This window comes from Nerophis ophidion, linkage group LG07 (genome assembly GCF_033978795.1).
Source record: "Nerophis ophidion isolate RoL-2023_Sa linkage group LG07, RoL_Noph_v1.0, whole genome shotgun sequence".
NCBI classification, from domain to species: Eukaryota; Metazoa; Chordata; class Actinopteri; order Syngnathiformes; family Syngnathidae; genus Nerophis; species Nerophis ophidion.
The window spans coordinates 204,376-227,912 of record NC_084617.1 but is presented as its reverse complement, the minus strand read 5'-3'; the positions used below and the strand labels follow the sequence as shown (position 1 = coordinate 227,912).

General features: G+C 41.4%; 1 protein-coding gene and 1 pseudogene across 2 annotated transcripts in view; both read left to right on the top strand.

Annotated features, from left to right (window-relative positions):
- LOC133555748 (serotonin N-acetyltransferase-like) overlaps positions 1 to 23,537 on the top strand; it is a 446,295-nt pseudogene that overhangs the window by 352,933 nt on the left and 69,825 nt on the right.
- Positions 1 to 23,537, top strand: part of rhbdf1a (rhomboid 5 homolog 1a (Drosophila)) — an 85,403-nt gene that overhangs the window by 28,067 nt on the left and 33,799 nt on the right. For both annotated transcript variants that reach the window (XM_061905050.1, XM_061905051.1), the window contains 7 exons: positions 3,713 to 3,787; positions 3,943 to 4,104; positions 4,172 to 4,272; positions 9,385 to 9,448; positions 18,164 to 18,258; positions 18,318 to 18,393; positions 18,464 to 18,564. In XM_061905050.1, the coding sequence (XP_061761034.1) occupies positions 3,713 to 3,787; positions 3,943 to 4,104; positions 4,172 to 4,272; positions 9,385 to 9,448; positions 18,164 to 18,258; positions 18,318 to 18,393; positions 18,464 to 18,564 (674 nt within the window). The remainder of the gene's footprint in view (positions 1 to 3,712; positions 3,788 to 3,942; positions 4,105 to 4,171; positions 4,273 to 9,384; positions 9,449 to 18,163; positions 18,259 to 18,317; positions 18,394 to 18,463; positions 18,565 to 23,537) is intronic.

The following is a 23,537-nucleotide window of genomic DNA, read 5'->3' as shown; positions in this document are numbered from 1 at the left end:
GTATAGAGTAGGTAAACACGGGCAGGAGAAGGTAAGACAAAGTAGGTCAACAGGTGAAAGATGTTTAAAAAAGTAGGTGAACATAGGTCAGGGATGGTATAGAGTAGGTAAACACGGGCAGGAGAAGGTAAGACAAAGTAGGTCAACAGGTGAAAGATGTTTAAAAAAGTAGGTGAACATAGGCCAGGGATGGTATAGAGTAGGTAAACACAGGCAGGAGAAGGTAAGACAAAGTAGGTCAACAGGTGAAAGATGTTTAAAAAAGTAGGTGAACATAGGTCAGGGATGGTATAGAGTAGGTAAACACGGGCAGGAGAAGGTAAGACAAAGTAGGTCAACAGGTGAAAGATGTTTAAAAAAGTAGGTGAACATAGGCCAGGGATGGTATAGAGTAGGTAAACACAGGCAGGAGAAGGTAAGACAAAGTAGGTCAACAGGTGAAAGATGTTTAAAAAAGTAGGTGAACATAGGCCAGGGATGGTATAGAGTAGGTAAACACAGGCAGGAGAAGGTAAGACAAAGTAGGTCAACAGGTGAAAGATGTTTAAAAAAGTAGGTGAACATAGGCCAGGGATGGTATAGAGTAGGTAAACACAGGCAGGAGAAGGTAAGACAAAGTAGGTCAACAGGTGAAAGATGTTTAAAAAAGTAGGTGAACATAGGTCAGGGATGGTATAGAGTAGGTAAACATATGCAGAAGAAGGCAACAAAGTAGGTCAAATAAAGTTTAAAAATATCAGTAAAAGATGGTAAAAAACAAGTTGGTCAAAGATGGTATAGAGTAGGTAAACACGGGCAGGAGAAGGTAAGACAAAGTAGGTCAACAGGTGAAAGATGTTTAAAAAAGTAGGTGAACATAGGTCAGGGATGGTATAGAGTAGGTAAACACGGGCAGGAGAAGGTAAGACAAAGTAGGTCAACAGGTGAAAGATGTTTAAAAAAGTAGGTGAACATAGGTCAGGGATGGTATAGAGTAGGTAAACACAGGCAGGAGAAGGTAAGACAAAGTAGGTCAACAGGTGAAAGATGTTTAAAAAAGTAGGTGAACATAGGTCAGGGATGGTATAGAGTAGGTAAACATATGCAGAAGAAGGCAACAAAGTAGGTCAAATAAAGTTTAAAAATATCAGTAAAAGATGGTAAAAAACAAGTTGGTCAAAGATGGTATAGAGTAGGTAAACACGGGCAGGAGAAGGTAAGACAAAGTAGGTCAACAGGTGAAAGATGTTTAAAAAAGTAGGTGAACATAGGTCAGGGATGGTATAGAGTAGGTAAACACGGGCAGGAGAAGGTAAGACAAAGTAGGTCAACAGGTGAAAGATGTTTAAAAAAGTGGGTGAACATAGGCCAGGGATGGTATAGAGTAGGTAAACACAGGCAGGAGAAGGTAAGACAAAGTAGGTCAACAGGTGAAAGATGTTTAAAAAAGTAGGTGAACATAGGTCAGGGATGGTATAGAGTAGGTAAACATATGCAGAAGAAGGCAACAAAGTAGGTCAAATAAAGTTTAAAAATATCAGTAAAAGATGGTAAAAAACAAGTTGGTCAAAGATGGTATAGAGTAGGTAAACACGGGCAGGAGAAGGTAAGACAAAGTAGGTCAACAGGTGAAAGATGTTTAAAAAAGTAGGTGAACATAGGTCAGGGATGGTATAGAGTAGGTAAACACGGGCAGGAGAAGGTAAGACAAAGTAGGTCAACAGGTGAAAGATGTTTAAAAAAGTAGGTGAACATAGGCCAGGGATGGTATAGAGTAGGTAAACACAGGCAGGAGAAGGTAAGACAAAGTAGGTCAACAGGTGAAAGATGTTTAAAAAAGTAGGTGAACATAGGCCAGGGATGGTATAGAGTAGGTAAACACAGGCAGGAGAAGGTAAGACAAAGTAGGTCAACAGGTGAAAGATGTTTAAAAAAGTAGGTGAACATAGGTCAGGGATGGTATAGAGTAGGTAAACACAGGCAGGAGAAGGTAAGACAAAGTAGGTCAACAGGTGAAAGATGTTTAAAAAAGTAGGTGAACATAGGTCAGGGATGGTATAGAGTAGGTAAACACAGGCAGGAGAAGGTAAGACAAAGTAGGTCAACAGGTGAAAGATGTTTAAAAAAGTAGGTGAACATAGGTCAGGGATGGTATAGAGTAGGTAAACACAGGCAGGAGAAGGTAAGACAAAGTAGGTCAACAGGTGAAAGATGTTTAAAAAAGTAGGTGAACATAGGTCAGGGATGGTATAGAGTAGGTAAACATATGCAGAAGAAGGCAACAAAGTAGGTCAAATAAAGTTTAAAAATATCAGTAAAAGATGGTAAAAAACAAGTTGGTCAAAGATGGTATAGAGTAGGTAAACACGGGCAGGAGAAGGTAAGACAAAGTAGGTCAACAGGTGAAAGATGTTTAAAAAAGTAGGTGAACATAGGTCAGGGATGGTATAGAGTAGGTAAACACGGGCAGGAGAAGGTAAGACAAAGTAGGTCAACAGGTGAAAGATGTTTAAAAAAGTGGGTGAACATAGGCCAGGGATGGTATAGAGTAGGTAAACACAGGCAGGAGAAGGTAAGACAAAGTAGGTCAACAGGTGAAAGATGTTTAAAAAAGTAGGTGAACATAGGTCAGGGATGGTATAGAGTAGGTAAACACGGGCAGGAGAAGGTAAGACAAAGTAGGTCAACAGGTGAAAGATGTTTAAAAAAGTAGGTGAACATAGGCCAGGGATGGTATAGAGTAGGTAAACACAGGCAGGAGAAGGTAAGACAAAGTAGGTCAACAGGTGAAAGATGTTTAAAAAAGTAGGTGAACATAGGCCAGGGATGGTATAGAGTAGGTAAACACAGGCAGGAGAAGGTAAGACAAAGTAGGTCAACAGGTGAAAGATGTTTAAAAAAGTAGGTGAACATAGGCCAGGGATGGTATAGAGTAGGTAAACACAGGCAGGAGAAGGTAAGACAAAGTAGGTCAACAGGTGAAAGATGTTTAAAAAAGTAGGTGAACATAGGTCAGGGATGGTATAGAGTAGGTAAACATATGCAGAAGAAGGCAACAAAGTAGGTCAAATAAAGTTTAAAAATATCAGTAAAAGATGGTAAAAAACAAGTTGGTCAAAGATGGTATAGAGTAGGTAAACACGAGCAGGAGAAGGTAAGACAAAGTAGGTCAACAGGTGAAAGATGTTTAAAAAAGTAGGTGAACATAGGTCAGGGATGGTATGGAGTAGGTAAACACAGGCAGGAGAAGGTAAGACAAAGTAGGTCAACAGGTGAAAGATGTTTAAAAAAGTAGGTGAACATAGGTCAGGGATGGTATAGAGTAGGTAAACACAGGCAGGAGAAGGTAAGACAAAGTAGGTCAACAGGTGAAAGATGTTTAAAAAAGTAGGTGAACATAGGTCAGGGATGGTATGGAGTAGGTAAACACAGGCAGGAGAAGGTAAGACAAAGTAGGTCAACAGGTGAAAGATGTTTAAAAAAGTAGGTGAACATAGGTCAGGGATGGTATAGAGTAGGTAAACACAGGCAGGAGAAGGTAAGACAAAGTAGGTCAACAGGTGAAAGATGTTTAAAAAAGTAGGTGAACATAGGTCAGGGATGGTATAGAGTAGGTAAACACAGGCAGAAGAAGGTAAAGGAAGTAGGTGAAAGAAGAAGAAGCCATCATTGTGTGCATCTGATAACGATTGTGCTGGATGAATGAACCAAGATGATCTTATGTACCTCCCAGGTTTTAAGAAACAAAGGTGTGTACGAAAATGTCAAGTTTGTGCAGCAGGAGAACTTCTGGATCGGGCCGAGCTCGGTAAGCACAAGAAGTAGAAGCTCTTGCATTTTGCTGCAAAGCCGGAGGACTTTCTTTATTTCCACTTCTCAGCAACTGTGCACTGACGCACTTTGTCCAGCAGGTGGCAGTGCAGTCTCAGTGGCCTTGATCCTCCTCTCTACTTTAACCCACAGGAGGATCTGATCCACTTGGGGGCCAAATACTCTCCGTGCATGAGGCAGGACAAGCAAGTGCACGACTTCATCAGGGAAAAACGAGCCATCGAACGCAACTCGGCGTGCTGCGTGCGCAACGACCGCTCGGGCTGCGTGCAAACCTCAGAAGAAGAGTGCTCAGTGGGTAGATACACATCGCCACTTGTGACAGGGTGAGGGATTCTTACCTCTCCTGCGTGTCCTGCAGAGCACTCTGGCTGTGTGGGTCAAGTGGCCGCGCCATTCCAGCACGCCGCACTTAAACGCCAAAGACAGGCAGTATGGTTCTGTCTGCCATCAGGACCCCAGGTACCATCTATATACTTCAATATGTATGCACCTTAATACACCATCAGGACCCCAGGTACCATCTATATACTTCAATATGTATGCACCTTAATACACCATCAGGACCCCAGGTACCATCTATATACTTCAATATGTATGCACCTTAATACACCATCAGGACCCCAGGTACCATCTATATACTTCAATATGTATGCACCTTAATACACCATCAGGACCCCAGGTACCATCTATATACTTCAATATGTATGCACCTTAATACACCATCAGGACCCCAGGTACCATCTATATACTTCAATATGTATGCACCTTAATACACCATCAGGACCCCAGGTACCATCTATATACTTCAATATGTATGCACCTTAATACACCATCAGGACCCCAGGTACCATCTATATACTTCAATATGTATGCACCTTAATACACCATCAGGACCCCAGGTACCATCTATATACTTCAATATGTATGCACCTTAATACACCATCAGGACCCCAGGTACCATCTATATACTTCAATATGTATGCACCTTAATACACCATCAGGACCCCAGGTACCATCTATATACTTCAATATGTATGCACCTTAATACACCATCAGGACCCCAGGTACCATCTATATACTTCAATATGTATGCACCTTAATACACCATCAGGACCCCAGGTACCATCTACAAACCCTGTTTCCATATGAGTTGGGAAATTGTGTTAGATGTAAAAATAAACAAAATACAATGATTTGCAAATCCTTTTCAAGCCATATTCAGTTGAATATGCTACAAAGACAACATATTTCATGTTCAAACTCATAAACGTTTTTTTTTTTTTTTGCAAATAATAATTAACTTAGAATTTCATGGCTGCAACACGTGCCAAAGTAGTTGGGAAAGGGCATGTTCACCACTGTGTTACATCACCTTTTCTTTTAACAACACTCAATAAACGTTTGGGAACTGAGGAAACTAATTGTTGAAGCTTTGAAAGTGGAATTCTTTCCCATTCTTGTTTTATGTAGAGCTTCAGTCCTTCAACAGTCCGGGGTCTCCGCTGTCCTATTTTACGCTTCATAATGCACCACACATTTTCCATGGGAGACAGGTCTGGACTGCAGGCGGGCCAGGAAAGTACACACACTCTTTTACTACGAAGCCACGCTGTTGTAACACGTGGCTTGGCATTGTTTTGCTGAAATAAGCAGGGGCGTCCATGATAACGTTGCTTGGATGACAACATGTTGTACCAAAACCTGTATGTACCTTTCAGCATTAATGGTGCCTTCACAGATGTGTAAGTTACCCATGCCTTGGGCACTAATACACCCCCATACCATCACACATGCTGACTACAACACACTAATACACCCCCATACCATCACACATGCTGCCTACAACACACTAATACACCCCCATACCATCACACATGCTGACTACAACACACTAATACACCCCCATACCATCACACATGCTGACTACAACACACTAATACACCCCCATACCATCACACATGATGACTACAACACACTAATACACCCCCATACCATCACACATGCTGACTACAACACACTAATACACCCCCATACCATCACACATGCTGACTACAACACACTAATACACCCCCATACCATCACACATGATGACTACAACACACTAATACACCCCCATACCATCACACATGCTGACTACAACACACTAATACACCCCCATACCATCACACATGCTGACTACAACACACTAATACACCCCCATACCATCACACATGCTGACTACAACACACTAATACACCCCCATACCATCACACATGCTGCCTAGAACACTTTCACCCTACAACAACCACTAATACACCCCCATACCATCACACATGCTGACTACAACACACTAATACACCCCCATACCATCACACATGCTGACTACAACACACTAATACACCCCCATACCATCACACATGCTGACTACAACACACTAATACACCCCCATACCATCACACATGCTGACTACAACACACTAATACACCCCCATACCATCACAGATGCTGACTACAACACACTAATACACCCCCATACCATCACACATGCTGACTACAACACACTAATACACCCCCATACCATCACAGATGCTGACTACAACACACTAATACACCCCCATACCATCACACATGCTGACTACAACACACTAATACACCCCCATACCATCACACATGCTGACTACAACACACTAATACACCCCCATACCATCACACATGCTGACTACAACACACTAATACACCCCCATACCATCACACATGCTGACTACAACACACTAATACACCCCCATACCATCACACATGCTGACTACAACACACTAATACACCCCCATACCATCACACATGCTGACTACAACACACTAATACACCCCCATACCATCACACATGCTGACTACAACACACTAATACACCCCCATACCATCACACATGCTGACTACAACACACTAATACACCCCCATACCATCACACATGCTGACTACAACACACTAATACACCCCCATACCATCACACATGCTGACTACAACACACTAATACACCCCCATACCATCACAGATGCTGACTACAACACACTAATACACCCCCATACCATCACACATGCTGACTACAACACACTAATACACCCCCATACCATCACACATGCTGACTACAACACACTAATACACCCCCATACCATCACACATGCTGACTACAACACACTAATACACCCCCATACCATCACACATGCTGACTACAACACACTAATACACCCCCATACCATCACACATGCTGACTACAACACACTAATACACCCCCATACCATCACACATGCTGACTACAACACACTAATACACCCCCATACCATCACACATGCTGACTACAACACACTAATACACCCCCATACCATCACACATGCTGACTACAACACACTAATACACCCCCATACCATCACACATGCTGACTACAACACACTAATACACCCCCATACCATCACACATGCTGACTACAACACACTAATACACCCCCATACCATCACACATGCTGACTACAACACACTAATACACCCCCATACCATCACACATGCTGACTACAACACACTAATACACCCCCATACCATCACACATGCTGACTACAACACACTAATACACCCCCATACCATCACACATGCTGACTACAACACACTAATACACCCCCATACCATCACACATGCTGACTACAACACACTAATACACCCCCATACCATCACACATGCTGACTACAACACACTAATACACCCCCATACCATCACACATGCTGACTACAACACACTAATACACCCCCATACCATCACACATGCTGACTACAACACACTAATACACCCCCATACCATCACACATGCTGACTACAACACACTAATACACCCCCATACCATCACACATGCTGACTACAACACACTAATACACCCCCATACCATCACACATGCTGACTACAACACACTAATACACCCCCATACCATCACACATGCTGGCTTTTCAACTTTGCGCCTGTAACAATCCGAATGATTTTTTTCCTCTTTGTTCCGGAGGACACCACGTCCCCTGTTTCCAAATATAATTTGAAATGTGGACTCGTCAGACCACAAACCACTTTTCCACTTTGCATCAGTCCATCTTAGATGATCTCGGGTCCAGCGAAGCCGGCGGCTTTCCTGGGTGTTGTTGATAAATGGGTTTGGCTTTGCATAGTAGAGTTTTAACTTGCACTTACAGATGTAGCGACCAACTGTAGTTACTGACAGTGGTTTTATGAAGTGTTCCTGAGCCCATGTGGTGATATCCTTTACAAACTGATGTCTGTTTTTGATGCAGTACCGCCTGAGGGATCAAAGGTCCATAATATCATGGCTTACGTGCAGTGATTTCTCCAGATTCTCTGAACCTTTTGATGATTTTACGGACTGTAGATGGTAAAATCCCTAAATTCCTTGCAATATCTCGTTGAGAAATGTTGTTCTAAAACTGTTGGACAATTTGCTTACAAAGTGGTGACCCTCACCCCATCCTTGTTTGTGAATCACTTAGCATTTCATGGAAGCTGTTTTTATAGCCAATCATGGCACCCACCTGTTCCCAATTAGCCTGCACACCTGTGGGATGTTCCAAATAAGTGTTTGATGAGCATTCCTCAACTTTATCAGTATTTATTGCCACCTTTCCAAACTTCTTTGTCACGTGTTGCCGGCATCAAATTCTAAAGTTAATGATTATTTGCAGTTTGAACATGAAATATGTTGTCTTTGTAGCATATTCAACTGAATATGGCTTGAAAAGGATTTGCAAATCATTGTATTCTGTTTATATTTACATCGAACACAATCTCCCAACTCATATGGAAACGGGGTATGTACATCATTATACACTAACGTACATCATTATATTGTATAATATTGTACACTAATGTACATCATTATACTGTACATCATTGTACCTCAACATACATCATTATATTGTTAATTATTGTACACCAATATACACTGTTATACATCATTGTACATCACTATACTGTACATTATTGTACACCAATATACACTGTTATACATCATTGTACATCACTATACTGTACATTATTGTACACCAATATACACTGTTATACATCATTGTACATCACTATACTGTACATTATTGTACACCAATATACACTGTTATACATCATTGTACATCACTATACTGTACATTATTGTACACCAATATACACTGTTATACATCATTGTACATCACTATACTGTACATTATTGTACACCAATATACACTGTTATACATCATTGTACATCACTATACTGTACATTATTGTACACCAATATACACTGTTATACATCATTGTACATCACTATACTGTACATTATTGTACACCAATATACACTGTTATACATCATTGTACATCACTATACTGTACATTATTGTACACCAATATACACTGTTATACATCATTGTACATCACTATACTGTACATTATTGTACACCAATATACACTGTTATACATCATTGTACATCACTATACACTAAAGTACATCATTACATTGTATAATACTGTACAGTAATGTACATCATTGTACACAGTTAGTATTTCTTTGTTGTTCTTCCAGGATCTGTGTGGAGCCAGCCTCTGTCTCTCCTCACGAGTGGCCTGATGACATCACCAAGTGGCCTGTGAGTGCAAGGACAGAATACTATTGCTTTTATTAGTGTGTTTGTGGCTAATGGGACAATGTGGGACAACACACTGTTCAACATAATACTATTGCTTTTATTAGTGTGTTTGTGGCTAATGGGACAATGTGGGACAACACACTGTACAACATAATACTATTGCTTTTATTAGTGTGTTTGTGGCTAATGGGACAATGTGGGACAACACACTGTACAACATAATACTATTGCTTTTATTAGTGTGTTTGTGGCTAATGGGACAATGTGGGACAACACACTGTACAACAGAATACTATTGCTTTTATTAGTGTGTTTGTGGCTAATGGGACAATGTGGGACAACACACTGTACAACATAATACTATTGCTTTTATTAGTGTGTTTGTGGCTAATGGGACAATGTGGGACAACACACTGTACAACAGAATACTATTGCTTTTATTAGTGTGTTTGTGGCTAATGGGACAATGTGGGACAACACACTGTTCAACATAATACTATTGCTTTTATTAGTGTGTTTGTGGCTAATGGGACAATGTGGGACAACACACTGTACAACATAATACTATTGCTTTTATTAGTGTGTTTGTGGCTAATGGGACAATGTGGGACAACACACTGTACAACAGAATACTATTGCTTTTATTAGTGTGTTTGTGGCTAATGGGACAATGTGGGACAACACACTGTACAACATAATACTATTGCTTTTATTAGTGTGTTTGTGGCTAATGGGACAATGTGGGACAACACACTGTACAACATAATACTATTGCTTTTATTAGTGTGTTTGTGGCTAATGGGACAATGTGGGACAACACACTGTACAACAGAATACTATTGCTTTTATTAGTGTGTTTGTGGCTAATGGGACAATGTGGGACAACACACTGTTCAACAGAATACTATTGCTTTTATTAGTGTGTTTGTGGCTAATGGGACAATGTGGGACAACACACTGTACAACAGAATACTATTGCTTTTATTAGTGTGTTTGTGGCTAATGGGACAATGTGGGACAACACACTGTACAACAGAATACTATTGCTTTTATTAGTGTGTTTGTGGCTAATGGGACAATGTGGGACAACACACTGTACAACATAATACTATTGCTTTTATTAGTGTGTTTGTGGCTAATGGGACAATGTGGGACAACACACTGTACAACATAATACTATTGCTTTTATTAGTGTGTTTGTGGCTAATGGGACAATGTGGGACAACACACTGTACAACAGAATACTATTGCTTTTATTAGTGTGTTTGTGGCTAATGGGACAATGTGGGACAACACACTGTTCAACATAATACTATTGCTTTTATTAGTGTGTTTGTGGCTAATGGGACAATGTGGGACAACACACTGTACAACAGAATACTATTGCTTTTATTAGTGTGTTTGTGGCTAATGGGACAATGTGGGACAACACACTGTACAACAGAATACTATTGCTTTTATTAGTGTGTTTGTGGCTAATGGGACAATGTGGGACAACACACTGTACAACATAATACTATTGCTTTTATTAGTGTGTTTGTGGCTAATGGGACAATGTGGGACAACACACTGTACAACATAATACTATTGCTTTTATTAGTGTGTTTGTGGCTAATGGGACAATGTGGGACAACACACTGTACAACAGAATACTATTGCTTTTATTAGTGTGTTTGTGGCTAATGGGACAATGTGGGACAACACACTGTTCAACAGAATACTATTGCTTTTATTAGTGTGTTTGTGGCTAATGGGACAATGTGGGACAACACACTGTTCAACATAATACTATTGCTTTTATTAGTGTGTTTGTGGCTAATGGGACAATGTGGGACAACACACTGTACAACATAATACTATTGCTTTTATTAGTGTGTTTGTGGCTAATGGGACAATGTGGGACAACACACTGTACAACATAATACTATTGCTTTTATTAGTGTGTTTGTGGCTAATGGGACAATGTGGGACAACACACTGTACAACATAATACTATTGCTTTTATTAGTGTGTTTGTGGCTAATGGGACAATGTGGGACAACACACTGTTCAACATAATACTATTGCTTTTATTAGTGTGTTTGTGGCTAATGGGACAATGTGGGACAACACACTGTTCAACAGAATACTATTGCTTTTATTAGTGTGTTTGTGGCTAATGGGACAATGTGGGACAACACACTGTACAACAGAATACTATTGCTTTTATTAGTGTGTTTGTGGCTAATGGGACAATGTGGGACAACACACTGTTCAACAGAATACTATTGCTTTTATTAGTGTGTTTGTGGCTAATGGGACAATGTGGGACAACACACTGTACAACAGAATACTATTGCTTTTATTAGTGTGTTTGTGGCTAATGGGACAATGTGGGACAACACACTGTTCAACAGAATACTATTGCTTTTATTAGTGTGTTTGTGGCTAATGGGACAATGTGGGACAACACACTGTTCAACATAATACTATTGCTTTTATTAGTGTGTTTGTGGCTAATGGGACAATGTGGGACAACACACTGTACAACATAATACTATTGCTTTTATTAGTGTGTTTGTGGCTAATGGGACAATGTGGGACAACACACTGTACAACATAATACTATTGCTTTTATTAGTGTGTTTGTGGCTAATGGGACAATGTGGGACAACACACTGTACAACAGAATACTATTGCTTTTATTAGTGTGTTTGTGGCTAATGGGACAATGTGGGACAACACACTGTACAACATAATACTATTGCTTTTATTAGTGTGTTTGTGGCTAATGGGACAATGTGGGACAACACACTGTACAACAGAATACTATTGCTTTTATTAGTGTGTTTGTGGCTAATGGGACAATGTGGGACAACACACTGTACAACATAATACTATTGCTTTTATTAGTGTGTTTGTGGCTAATGGGACAATGTGGGACAACACACTGTACAACATAATACTATTGCTTTTATTAGTGTGTTTGTGGCTAATGGGACAATGTGGGACAACACACTGTTCAACAGAATACTATTGCTTTTATTAGTGTGTTTGTGGCTAATGGGACAATGTGGGACAACACACTGTTCAACATAATACTATTGCTTTTATTAGTGTGTTTGTGGCTAATGGGACAATGTGGGACAACACACTGTACAACATAATACTATTGCTTTTATTAGCACGTTTGTGGCTAATGGGACAATGTGGGACAACACACTGTACAACAGAATACTATTGCTTTTATTAGTGCGTTTGTGGCTAATGGGACAATGTGGGACAACACACTGTACAACATAATACTATTGCTTTTATTAGTGCGTTTGTGGCTAATGGGACAATGTGGGACAACACACTGTACAACAGAATACTATTGCTTTTATTAGTGCGTTTGTGGCTAATGGGACAATGTGGGACAACACACTGTACAACAGAATACTATTGCTTTTATTAGTGTGTTTGTGGCTAATGGGACAATGTGGGACAACACACTGTTCAACATAATACTATTGCTTTTATTAGTGTGTTTGTGGCTAATGGGACAATGTGGGACAACACACTGTACAACATAATACTATTGCTTTTATTAGTGTGTTTGTGGCTAATGGGACAATGTGGGACAACACACTGTTCAACATAATACTATTGCTTTTATTAGTGTGTTTGTGGCTAATGGGACAATGTGGGACAACACACTGTACAACAGAATACTATTGCTTTTATTAGTGTGTTTGTGGCTAATGGGACAATGTGGGACAACACACTGTACAACATAATACTATTGCTTTTATTAGCACGTTTGTGGCTAATGGGACAATGTGGGACAACACACTGTACAACATAATACTATTGCTTTTATTAGTGTGTTTGTGGCTAATGGGACAATGTGGGACAACACACTGTTCAACATAATACTATTGCTTTTATTAGTGTGTTTGTGGCTAATGGGACAATGTGGGACAACACACTGTACAACATAATACTATTGCTTTTATTAGTGTGTTTCTGGCTAATGGGACAATGTGGGACAACACACTGTACAACATAATACTATTGCTTTTATTAGTGTGTTTGTGGCTAATGGGACAATGTGGGACAACACACTGTACAACAGAATACTATTGCTTTTATTAGTGTGTTTGTGGCTAATGGGACAATGTGGGACAACACACTGTACAACAGAATACTATTGCTTTTATTAGTGTGTTTGTGGCTAATGGGACAATGTGGGACAACACACTGTTCAACATAATACTATTGCTTTTATTAGTGTGTTTGTGGCTAATGGGACAATGTGGGACAACACACTGTACAACAGAATACTATTGCTTTTATTAGTGTGTTTGTGGCTAATGGGACAATGTGGGACAACACACTGTACAACAGAATACTATTGCTTTTATTAGTGTGTTTGTGGCTAATGGGACAATGTGGGACAACACACTGTACAACATAATACTATTGCTTTTATTAGTGTGTTTGTGGCTAATGGGACAATGTGGGACAACACACTGTACAACATAATACTATTGCTTTTATTAGTGTGTTTGTGGCTAATGGGACAATGTGGGACAACACACTGTACAACATAATACTATTGCTTTTATTAGTGTGTTTGTGGCTAATGGGACAATGTGGGACAACACACTGTACAACAGAATACTATTGCTTTTATTAGTGTGTTTGTGGCTAATGGGACAATGTGGGACAACACACTGTACAACATAATACTATTGCTTTTATTAGTGTGTTTGTGGCTAATGGGACAATGTGGGACAACACACTGTACAACAGAATACTATTGCTTTTATTAGTGTGTTTGTGGCTAATGGGACAATGTGGGACAACACACTGTTCAACAGAATACTATTGCTTTTATTAGTGTGTTTGTGGCTAATGGGACAATGTGGGACAACACACTGTTCAACATAATACTATTGCTTTTATTAGTGTGTTTGTGGCTAATGGGACAATGTGGGACAACACACTGTACAACAGAATACTATTGCTTTTATTAGTGTGTTTGTGGCTAATGGGACAATGTGGGACAACACACTGTACAACATAATACTATTGCTTTTATTAGTGTGTTTGTGGCTAATGGGACAATGTGGGACAACACACTGTACAACAGAATACTATTGCTTTTATTAGTGTGTTTGTGGCTAATGGGACAATGTGGGACAACACACTGTTCAACATAATACTATTGCTTTTATTAGTGTGTTTGTGGCTAATGGGACAATGTGGGACAACACACTGTTCAACATAATACAACATAATACTATCAGATCAAGCACGTAGGCATGGAGACTGTTGCTACAAACCAGGAGTCCTAATCACTAATTAGAGGTGTATCAGATCCAGCACTGAGGCATGGAGACTGTTGCTACAAACCAGGAGTCCTAATCACTTGGCCCGGTGTATCAAATCAAGCACGTAGGCATGGAGACTGTTTCTACAAACCAGGAGTCCTAATCACTTGGCCCGGTGTATCAAATCAAGCACGTAGGCATGGAGACTGTTTCTACAAACCAGGAGTCCTAATCACTTGGCCCGGTGTATCAAATCAAGCACGTAGGCATGGAGACTGTTTCTACAAACATTTGTGACAGAATGGGCCGCTCTCAGTGATTTCCAGCGTGGAACTGTCACAGGATGCCACCTGTGCAACAAATCCAGTCGGGAAATTTCCTCGCTCCTAAATATTCCAAAGTGTTGGCTTTGTTCTAAGAAAAGTGAAGAGTTTGGGAACAACAGCAACTCAGCCAGTAAGTGGTATGCCAGGTAAACTGCCAGAGAGGTCAGCATAGTGCAAAGACTTTCTGCCCAGTCACTTGCTACACGGCTCCAAACTTCATGTCACCTTCCAATTAGCCCACGTACAGTACGCAGAGAGCTTCATGGAATTGAGTTTCCATGGCCGAGCTGCCGCATCCAAGCCATACATCAGCAAGTCCAATGCAAAGCCTGGGATGCAGTGGTGTAAAGGACATCACCACTAGACTCTAGAGCAGTGGAGACACCTTCTCTGGACTGATGAATCACACTTTTCCATCTGGCAATCTGATGGACCAGTCTGGGTTTGGAGGTTGCCAGGAGAACGCTATGTTTTGGACTGCATTGTGCCGAGTGTGAAATTTGGTGGAGGATGAATTATGGTGTGGGGTTGTTTTTCAGGAGTTGGGCTTGGCCCCTTAGTCCCGGTGAAGGGAACTTTGAATGCTCCAGGATACCAAAACATTTTGGACAATTCCATGTTGCCAACCTTGTGGAAACAGTTAGGAGCGGGCCCCTTCCTCTTCCAACATGACTGTGCATCAGTGCACAGAGCAAGGTCCATAAAGACATGGATGACAGAGTCTGGTGTGGATGAACTTGACTGGCCTGCACAGAGTCCTGACCTAAACCAGGTAGAACACCTTTGGGATGAATTAGAAGGGAGACTTAGACCCAGGCCTTCTCCGCCAACATCAGTGTGTGACCTTACCAATGAGCTTTTGGAAGAATGGTCGAACATCCCTATAAACACACTCTGCAACCTTGTGGACAGCCTTCCCAGAAGATATAAAGACACTCTGCAACCTTGTGGACAGCCTTCCCAGAAGATATAAAGACACTCTACAACCTTGTGGACAGCCTTCCCAGAAGATATAAAGACACTTGGCAACCTTGTGGACAGCCTTCCCAGAAGATATAAAGACACTCTGCAACCTTGTGGACAGCCTTCCCAGAAGATATAAAGACACTCTGCAACCTTGTGGACAGCCTTCCCAGAAGATATAAAGACACTCTACAACCTTGTGGACAGCCTTCCCAGAAGATATAAAGACACTTGGCAACCTTGTGGACAGCCTTCCCAGAAGATATAAAGACACTCTACAACCTTGTGGACAGCCTTCCCAGAAGATATAAAGACACTTGGCAACCTTGTGGACAGCCTTCCCAGAAGATATAAAGACACTCTGCAACCTTGTGGACAGCCTTCCCAGAAGATATAAAGACACTCTGCAACCTTGTGGACAGCCTTCCCAGAAGATATAAAGACACTCTGCAACCTTGTTGACAGCCTTCCCAGAAGATATAAAGACACTCTGCAACCTTGTGGACAGCCTTCCCAGAAGATATAAAGACACTCTGCAACCTTGTGGACAGCCTTCCCAGAAGATATAAAGACACTCTGCAACCTTGTGGACAGCCTTCCCAGAAGAGATGAAGCTGTAATGGCTGCAAAAGATGATATAAACCCAGTGGGTTAGGACTGGGATGGCACTTCAACTTCATATATGAGTCAAGGCAGGTGGCCAAATACTTTTGGCAATATAGTCTATGTCTGCTGAATGTCAGGCAAGAAGACTATTTATTTTGAATGAGGTCCACCCCAACGTGCCCGTAGGTAGAGAGGGGTGAGGAGTTTGCCATGTTTGCTCAGGTAACTTGTGGAAATGAGCCAGAAGGCTCCAGTGTGTCCTGGCAGGATCCCTGTTAGTTTTGAAGGCTGTGTGAAGTGTTAGTTGGAAAGGTGAGCAGGATCCATGTTAGTTTTGAAGGCTGTGTGAAGTGTTAGTTGGAAAGGTGAGCAGGATCCCTGTTAGTTCTGAAGGCTGTGTGAAGTGTTAGTTGGAAAGGTGAGCAGGATCCCTGTTAGTTTTGAAGGCTGTGTGAAGTGTTAGTTGGAAAGGTGAGCAGGATCCCTGTTAGTTTTGAAGGCTGTGTGAAGTGTTAGTTGGAAAGGTGAGCAGGATCCCTGTTAGTTTTGAAGGCTGTGTGAAGTGTTAGTTGGAAAGGTGAGCAGGATCCCTGTTAGTTTTGAAGGCTGTGTGAAGTGTTAGTTGGAAAGGTGAGCAGGATCCCTGTTAGTTTTGAAGGCTGTGTGAAGTGTTAGTTGGAAAGGTGAGCAGGATCCATGTTAGTTTTGAAGGCTGTGTGAAGTGTTAGTTGGAAAGGTGAGCAGGATCCCTGTTAGTTTTGAAGGCTGTGTGAAGTGTTAGTTGGAAAGGTGAGCAGGATCCCTGTTAGTTCTGAAGGCTGTGTGAAGTGTTAGTTGGAAAGGTGAGCAGGATCCATGTTAGTTTTGAAGGCTGTGTGAAGTGTTAGTTGGAAAGGTGAGCAGGATCCATGTTAGTTTTGAAGGCTGTGTGAAGTGTTAGTTGGAAAGGTGAGCAGGATCCCTGTTAGTTTTGAAGGCTGTGTGAAGTGTTAGTTGGAAAGGTGAGCAGGATCCCTGTTAGTTTTGAAGGCTGTGTGAAGTGTTAGTTGGAAAGGTGAGCAGGATCCATGTTAGTTTTGAAGGCTGTGTGAAGTGTTAGTTGGAAAGGTGAGCAGGATCCCTGTTAGTTTTGAAGGCTGTGTGAAGTGTTAGTTGGAAAGGTGAGCAGGATCCATGTTAGTTTTGAAGGCTGTGTGAAGTGTTAGTTGGAAAGGTGAGCAGGATCCATGTTAGTTTTGAAGGCTGTGTGAAGTGTTAGTTGGAAAGGTGAGCAGGATCCCTGTTAGTTTTGAAGGCTGTGTGAAGTGTTAGTTGGAAAGGTGAGCAGGATCCCTGTTAGTTTTGAAGGCTGTGTGAAGTGTTAGTTGGAAAGGTGAGCAGGATCCATGTTAGTTTTGAAGGCTGTGTGAAGTGTTAGTTGGAAAGGTGAGCAGGATCCCTGTTAGTTTTGAAGGCTGTGTGAAGTGTTAGTTGGAATGTTGAGGCGTTGAGGTGAAAGGTGTAATGTGTGCCTCTTCCTGTAGATCTGCACCAGGTACACCACAGGGAACCACACCAACCTGCCTCACATCGACTGCACCATCACAGGACGACCTTGCTGCATCGGCACCAAAGGAAGGTGAGGATGGCAAGAAAATGAATATTCTGACTTTTGAGTGAGTGCTTGTCTTCTCCCAGGTGTGAAATCACATCCCGGGAATATTGTGACTTCATGAACGGTTACTTTCACGAAGAAGCCACTCTTTGCTCCCAAGTGAGGCTAAACATCCTTCTGCCCATATATGGAGGCGTGGCCTGCTAATGTCCAGGTGTGTGTGTGGCAGGTGCATTGCATGGACGACGTGTGCGGACTGCTGCCTTTCCTCAACCCTCAGATCCCAGATCAGTTCTACAGACTCTGGCTCTCTCTTTTCCTGCACGCCGGGTGAGTCTATGTTGCCATGGCAACCACATCTCTTCATCTGGCTGCTGTGTTTGCTGTGCTGGTACGGCGTGGCAAATACACCACATGGTGGCGCTCTTCTTCAACGCACACTTAGTGGGAACTGCACTTTTCCTGGAATCTTGTCTGTCATTCATAATCCTTGTCAAAAACATACTTTTTTAATACATTCTAACTCTAATAAAGGCGAATACAAGACCGTGCAGCCAATGGGAGGTCCTCTCTTGTATCCGTGACAACACTCCCTTTAAATCTTGACTAATATTCTTATTACATGCTACAGCACACACTAACTATTTACAGACCATCTTCACATGTTGCCAATCTTCACATGTTGCCAATCTTCACATGTTGCCAATCTTCACATGTTACCAATCTTCACATGTTGCCAATCTTCACATGTTGCCAATCTTCACATGTTGCCAATCTTCACATGTTGCCAATCTTCACATGTTGCCAATCTTCACATGTTGCCAATCTTCACATGTTGCCAATCTTCACATGTTGCCAATCTTCACATGTTACCAATCTTCACATGTTGCCAATCTTCACATGTTGCCAATCTTCACATGTTACCAATCTTCACATGTTGCCAATCTTCACATGTTGCCAATCTTCACATGTTGCCAATCTTCACATGTTGCCAATCTTCACATGTTGCCAATCTTCACATGTTGCCAATCTTCACATGTTGCCAATCTTCACATGTTGCCAATCTTCACATGTTGTCACTGTTGACATGTTGCCACTTTTGACATATTGCCAATGTTGTCACTGTTGACATGTTGCCAATGTTGACATGATGTCACTGTTGACATGTTGCCAATGTTGACATGTTGCCAATGTTGACATGATGTCACTGTTGACATGTTGACATGATGTCACTGTTGACATGTTGCCAATGTTGACATGATGTCACTGTTGACATGTTGCCAATGTTGACATGTTGCCAATGTTGACATGATGTCACTGTTGACATGTTGCCAATGTTGACATGTTGCCAATGTTGACATGATGTCACTGTTGACATGTTGACATGATGTCACTGTTGACATGTTGCCAATGTTGACATGATGTCACTGTTGACATGTTGCCAATGTTGACATGTTGCCAATGTTGACATGATGTCACTGTTGACATGTTGACATGATGTCACTGTTGACATGTTGCCAATGTTGACATGATGTCACTGTTGACATGTTGCCAATGTTGACATGATGTCACTGTTGACATGATGTCACTGTTGACATGTTGCCAATGTTGACATGATGTCACTGTTGACATGTTGCCAATGTTGACATGATGTCACTGTTGACATGTTGCCAATCTTGACATGTTGCCAATGTTGACATGATGTCACTGTTGACATGTTGCCAATGTTGACATTATGTCACTGTTGACATGTAGCCAATGTTGACATGTTGCCAATGTTGACATGTTGCCAATGTTGACATGATGTCACTGTTGACATGTTGCCAATGTTGACATGATGTCACTGTTGACATGATGTCACTGTTGACATGTTGCCAATGTTGACATGATGTCACTGTTGACATGTTGCCAATGTTGACATGTTGCCAATGTTGACATGATGTCACTGTTGACATGTTGCCAATCTTGACATGTTGCCAATGTTGACATGTTGCCAATGTTGACATGTTGCCAATCTTGACATGTTGCCAATGTTGACATGTTGCCACTGTTGACATGTTGCCAATGTTGACATGTTGCCACTGTTGACATGTTGCCAATGTTGACATGTTGCCAATCTTGACATGTTGCCAATGTTGACATGTTGCCACTGTTGACATGTTGCCAATGTTGACATGATGTCACTGTTGACATGTTGCCAATGTTGACATGTTGCCAATGTTGACATGTTGCCAATGTTGACATGTTGCCAATGTTGACATGATGTCACTGTTGACATGTTGCCAATCTTGACATGTTGCCAATGTTGACATGTTGCCAATGTTGACATGTTGCCAATGTTGACATGATGTCACTGTTGACATGTTGCCAATGTTGACATGTTGCCACTGTTGACATGTTGCCAATGTTGACATGTTGCCAATCTTGACATGTTGCCAATGTTGACATGTTGCCAATGTTGACATGTTGCCAATCTTGACATGTTGCCAATGTTGACATGATGTCACTGTTGACATGTTGCCAATGTTGACATGTTGCCACTGTTGACATGTTGCCAATGTTGACATGTTGCCAATGTTGACATGTTGCCACTGTTGACATGTTGCCAATCTTGACATGTTGCCAATGTTGACATTATGTCACTGTTGACATGTTGCCAATGTTGACATGATGTCACTGTTGACATGTTGCCAATCTTGACATGTTGCCAATGTTGACATTATGTCACTGTTGACATGTAGCCAATGTTGACATGTTGCCAATGTTGACATGATGTCACTGTTGACATGTTGCCAATCTTGACATGTTGCCAATGTTGACATTATGTCACTGTTGACATGTAGCCAATGTTGACATGTTGCCAATGTTGTCACTGTTGACATGTTGCCAATCTTGACATGTTGCCAATGTTGACATGATGTCACTGTTGACATGTTGCCAATCTTGACATGTTGCCAATGTTGACATGATGTCACTGTTGACATGTTGCCAATGTTGACATTATGTCACTGTTGACATGTAGCCAATGTTGACATGTTGCCAATGTTGACATGTTGCCAATGTTGACATGATGTCACTGTTGACATGTTGCCAATGTTGACATGATGTCACTGTTGACATGATGTCACTGTTGACATGTTGCCAATGTTGACATGATGTCACTGTTGACATGATGTCACTGTTGACATGTTGCATATCTTGACATGTTGCCAATGTTGACATGTTGCCAATGTTGACATGTTGCCAATCTTGACATGTTGCCAATGTTGACATGTTGCCAATGTTGACATGTTGCCAATCTTGACATGTTGCCACTGTTGACATGTTGCCAATGTTGACATGTTGCCAATCTTGACATGTTGCCAATGTTGACATGTTGCCACTGTTGACATGTTGCCAATGTTGACATGATGTCACTGTTGACATGTTGCCAATGTTGACATGTTGCCAATGTTGACATGATGTCACTGTTGACATGTTGACATGATGTCACTGTTGACATGTTGCCAATGTTGACATGATGTCACTGTTGACATGTTGCCAATGTTGACATGTTGCCAATGTTGACATGATGTCACTGTTGACATGTTGACATGATGTCACTGTTGACATGTTGCCAATGTTGACATGATGTCACTGTTGACATGTTGCCAATGTTGACATGTTGCCAATGTTGACATGTTGCCAATGTTGACATGATGTCACTGTTGACATGTTGCCAATGTTGACATGATGTCACTGTTGACATGATGTCACTGTTGACATGTTGCCAATGTTGACATGATGTCACTGTTGACATGTTGCCAATGTTGACATGATGTCACTGTTGACATGTTGCCAATGTTGACATGATGTCACTGTTGACATGTTGCCAATGTTGACATGATGTCACTGTTGACATGATGTCACTGTTGACATGTTGCCAATGTTGACATGATGTCACTGTTGACATGTTGCCAATGTTGACATGTTGCCAATGTTGACATGATGTCACTGTTGACATGTTGCCAATCTTGACATGTTGCCAATGTTGACATGATGTCACTGTTGACATGTTGCCAATGTTGACATTATGTCACTGTTGACATGTAGCCAATGTTGACATGTTGCCAATGTTGACATGTTGCCAATGTTGACATGATGTCACTGTTGACATGTTGCCAATGTTGACATGATATCACTGTTGACATGATGTCACTGTTGACATGTTGCCAATGTTGACATGATGTCACTGTTGACATGTTGCCAATGTTGACATGTTGCCAATGTTGACATGATGTCACTGTTGACATGTTGCCAATCTTGACATGTTGCCAATGTTGACATGTTGCCAATGTTGACATGTTGCCAATCTTGACATGTTGCCAATGTTGACATGTTGCCACTGTTGACATGTTGCCAATGTTGACATGTTGCCACTGTTGACATGTTGCCAATGTTGACATGTTGCCAATCTTGACATGTTGCCAATGTTGACATGTTGCCACTGTTGACATGTTGCCAATGTTGACATGATGTCACTGTTGACATGTTGCCAATGTTGACATGTTGCCAATGTTGACATGTTGCCAATGTTGACATGTTGCCAATGTTGACATGATGTCACTGTTGACATGTTGCCAATCTTGACATGTTGCCAATGTTGACATGTTGCCAATGTTGACATGTTGCCAATGTTGACATGATGTCACTGTTGACATGTTGCCAATGTTGACATGTTGCCACTGTTGACATGTTGCCAATGTTGACATGTTGCCAATCTTGACATGTTGCCAATGTTGACATGTTGCCAATGTTGACATGTTGCCAATCTTGACATGTTGCCAATGTTGACATGATGTCACTGTTGACATGTTGCCAATGTTGACATGTTGCCACTGTTGACATGTTGCCAATGTTGACATGTTGCCAATGTTGACATGATGTCACTGTTGACATGTTGCCAATCTTGACATGTTGCCAATGTTGACATGTTGCCAATGTTGACATGATGTCACTGTTGACATGTTGCCAATGTTGACATGTTGCCACTGTTGACATGTTGCCAATGTTGACATGTTGCCAATGTTGACATGATGTCACTGTTGACATGTTGCCAATCTTGACATGTTGCCAATGTTGACATGATGTCACTGTTGACATGTTGCCAATCTTGACATGTTGCCAATGTTGACATGATGTCACTGTTGACATGTTGCCAATCTTGACATGTTGCCAATGTTGACATTATGTCACTGTTGACATGTAGCCAATGTTGACATGTTGCCAATGTTGTCACTGTTGACATGTTGCCAATCTTGACA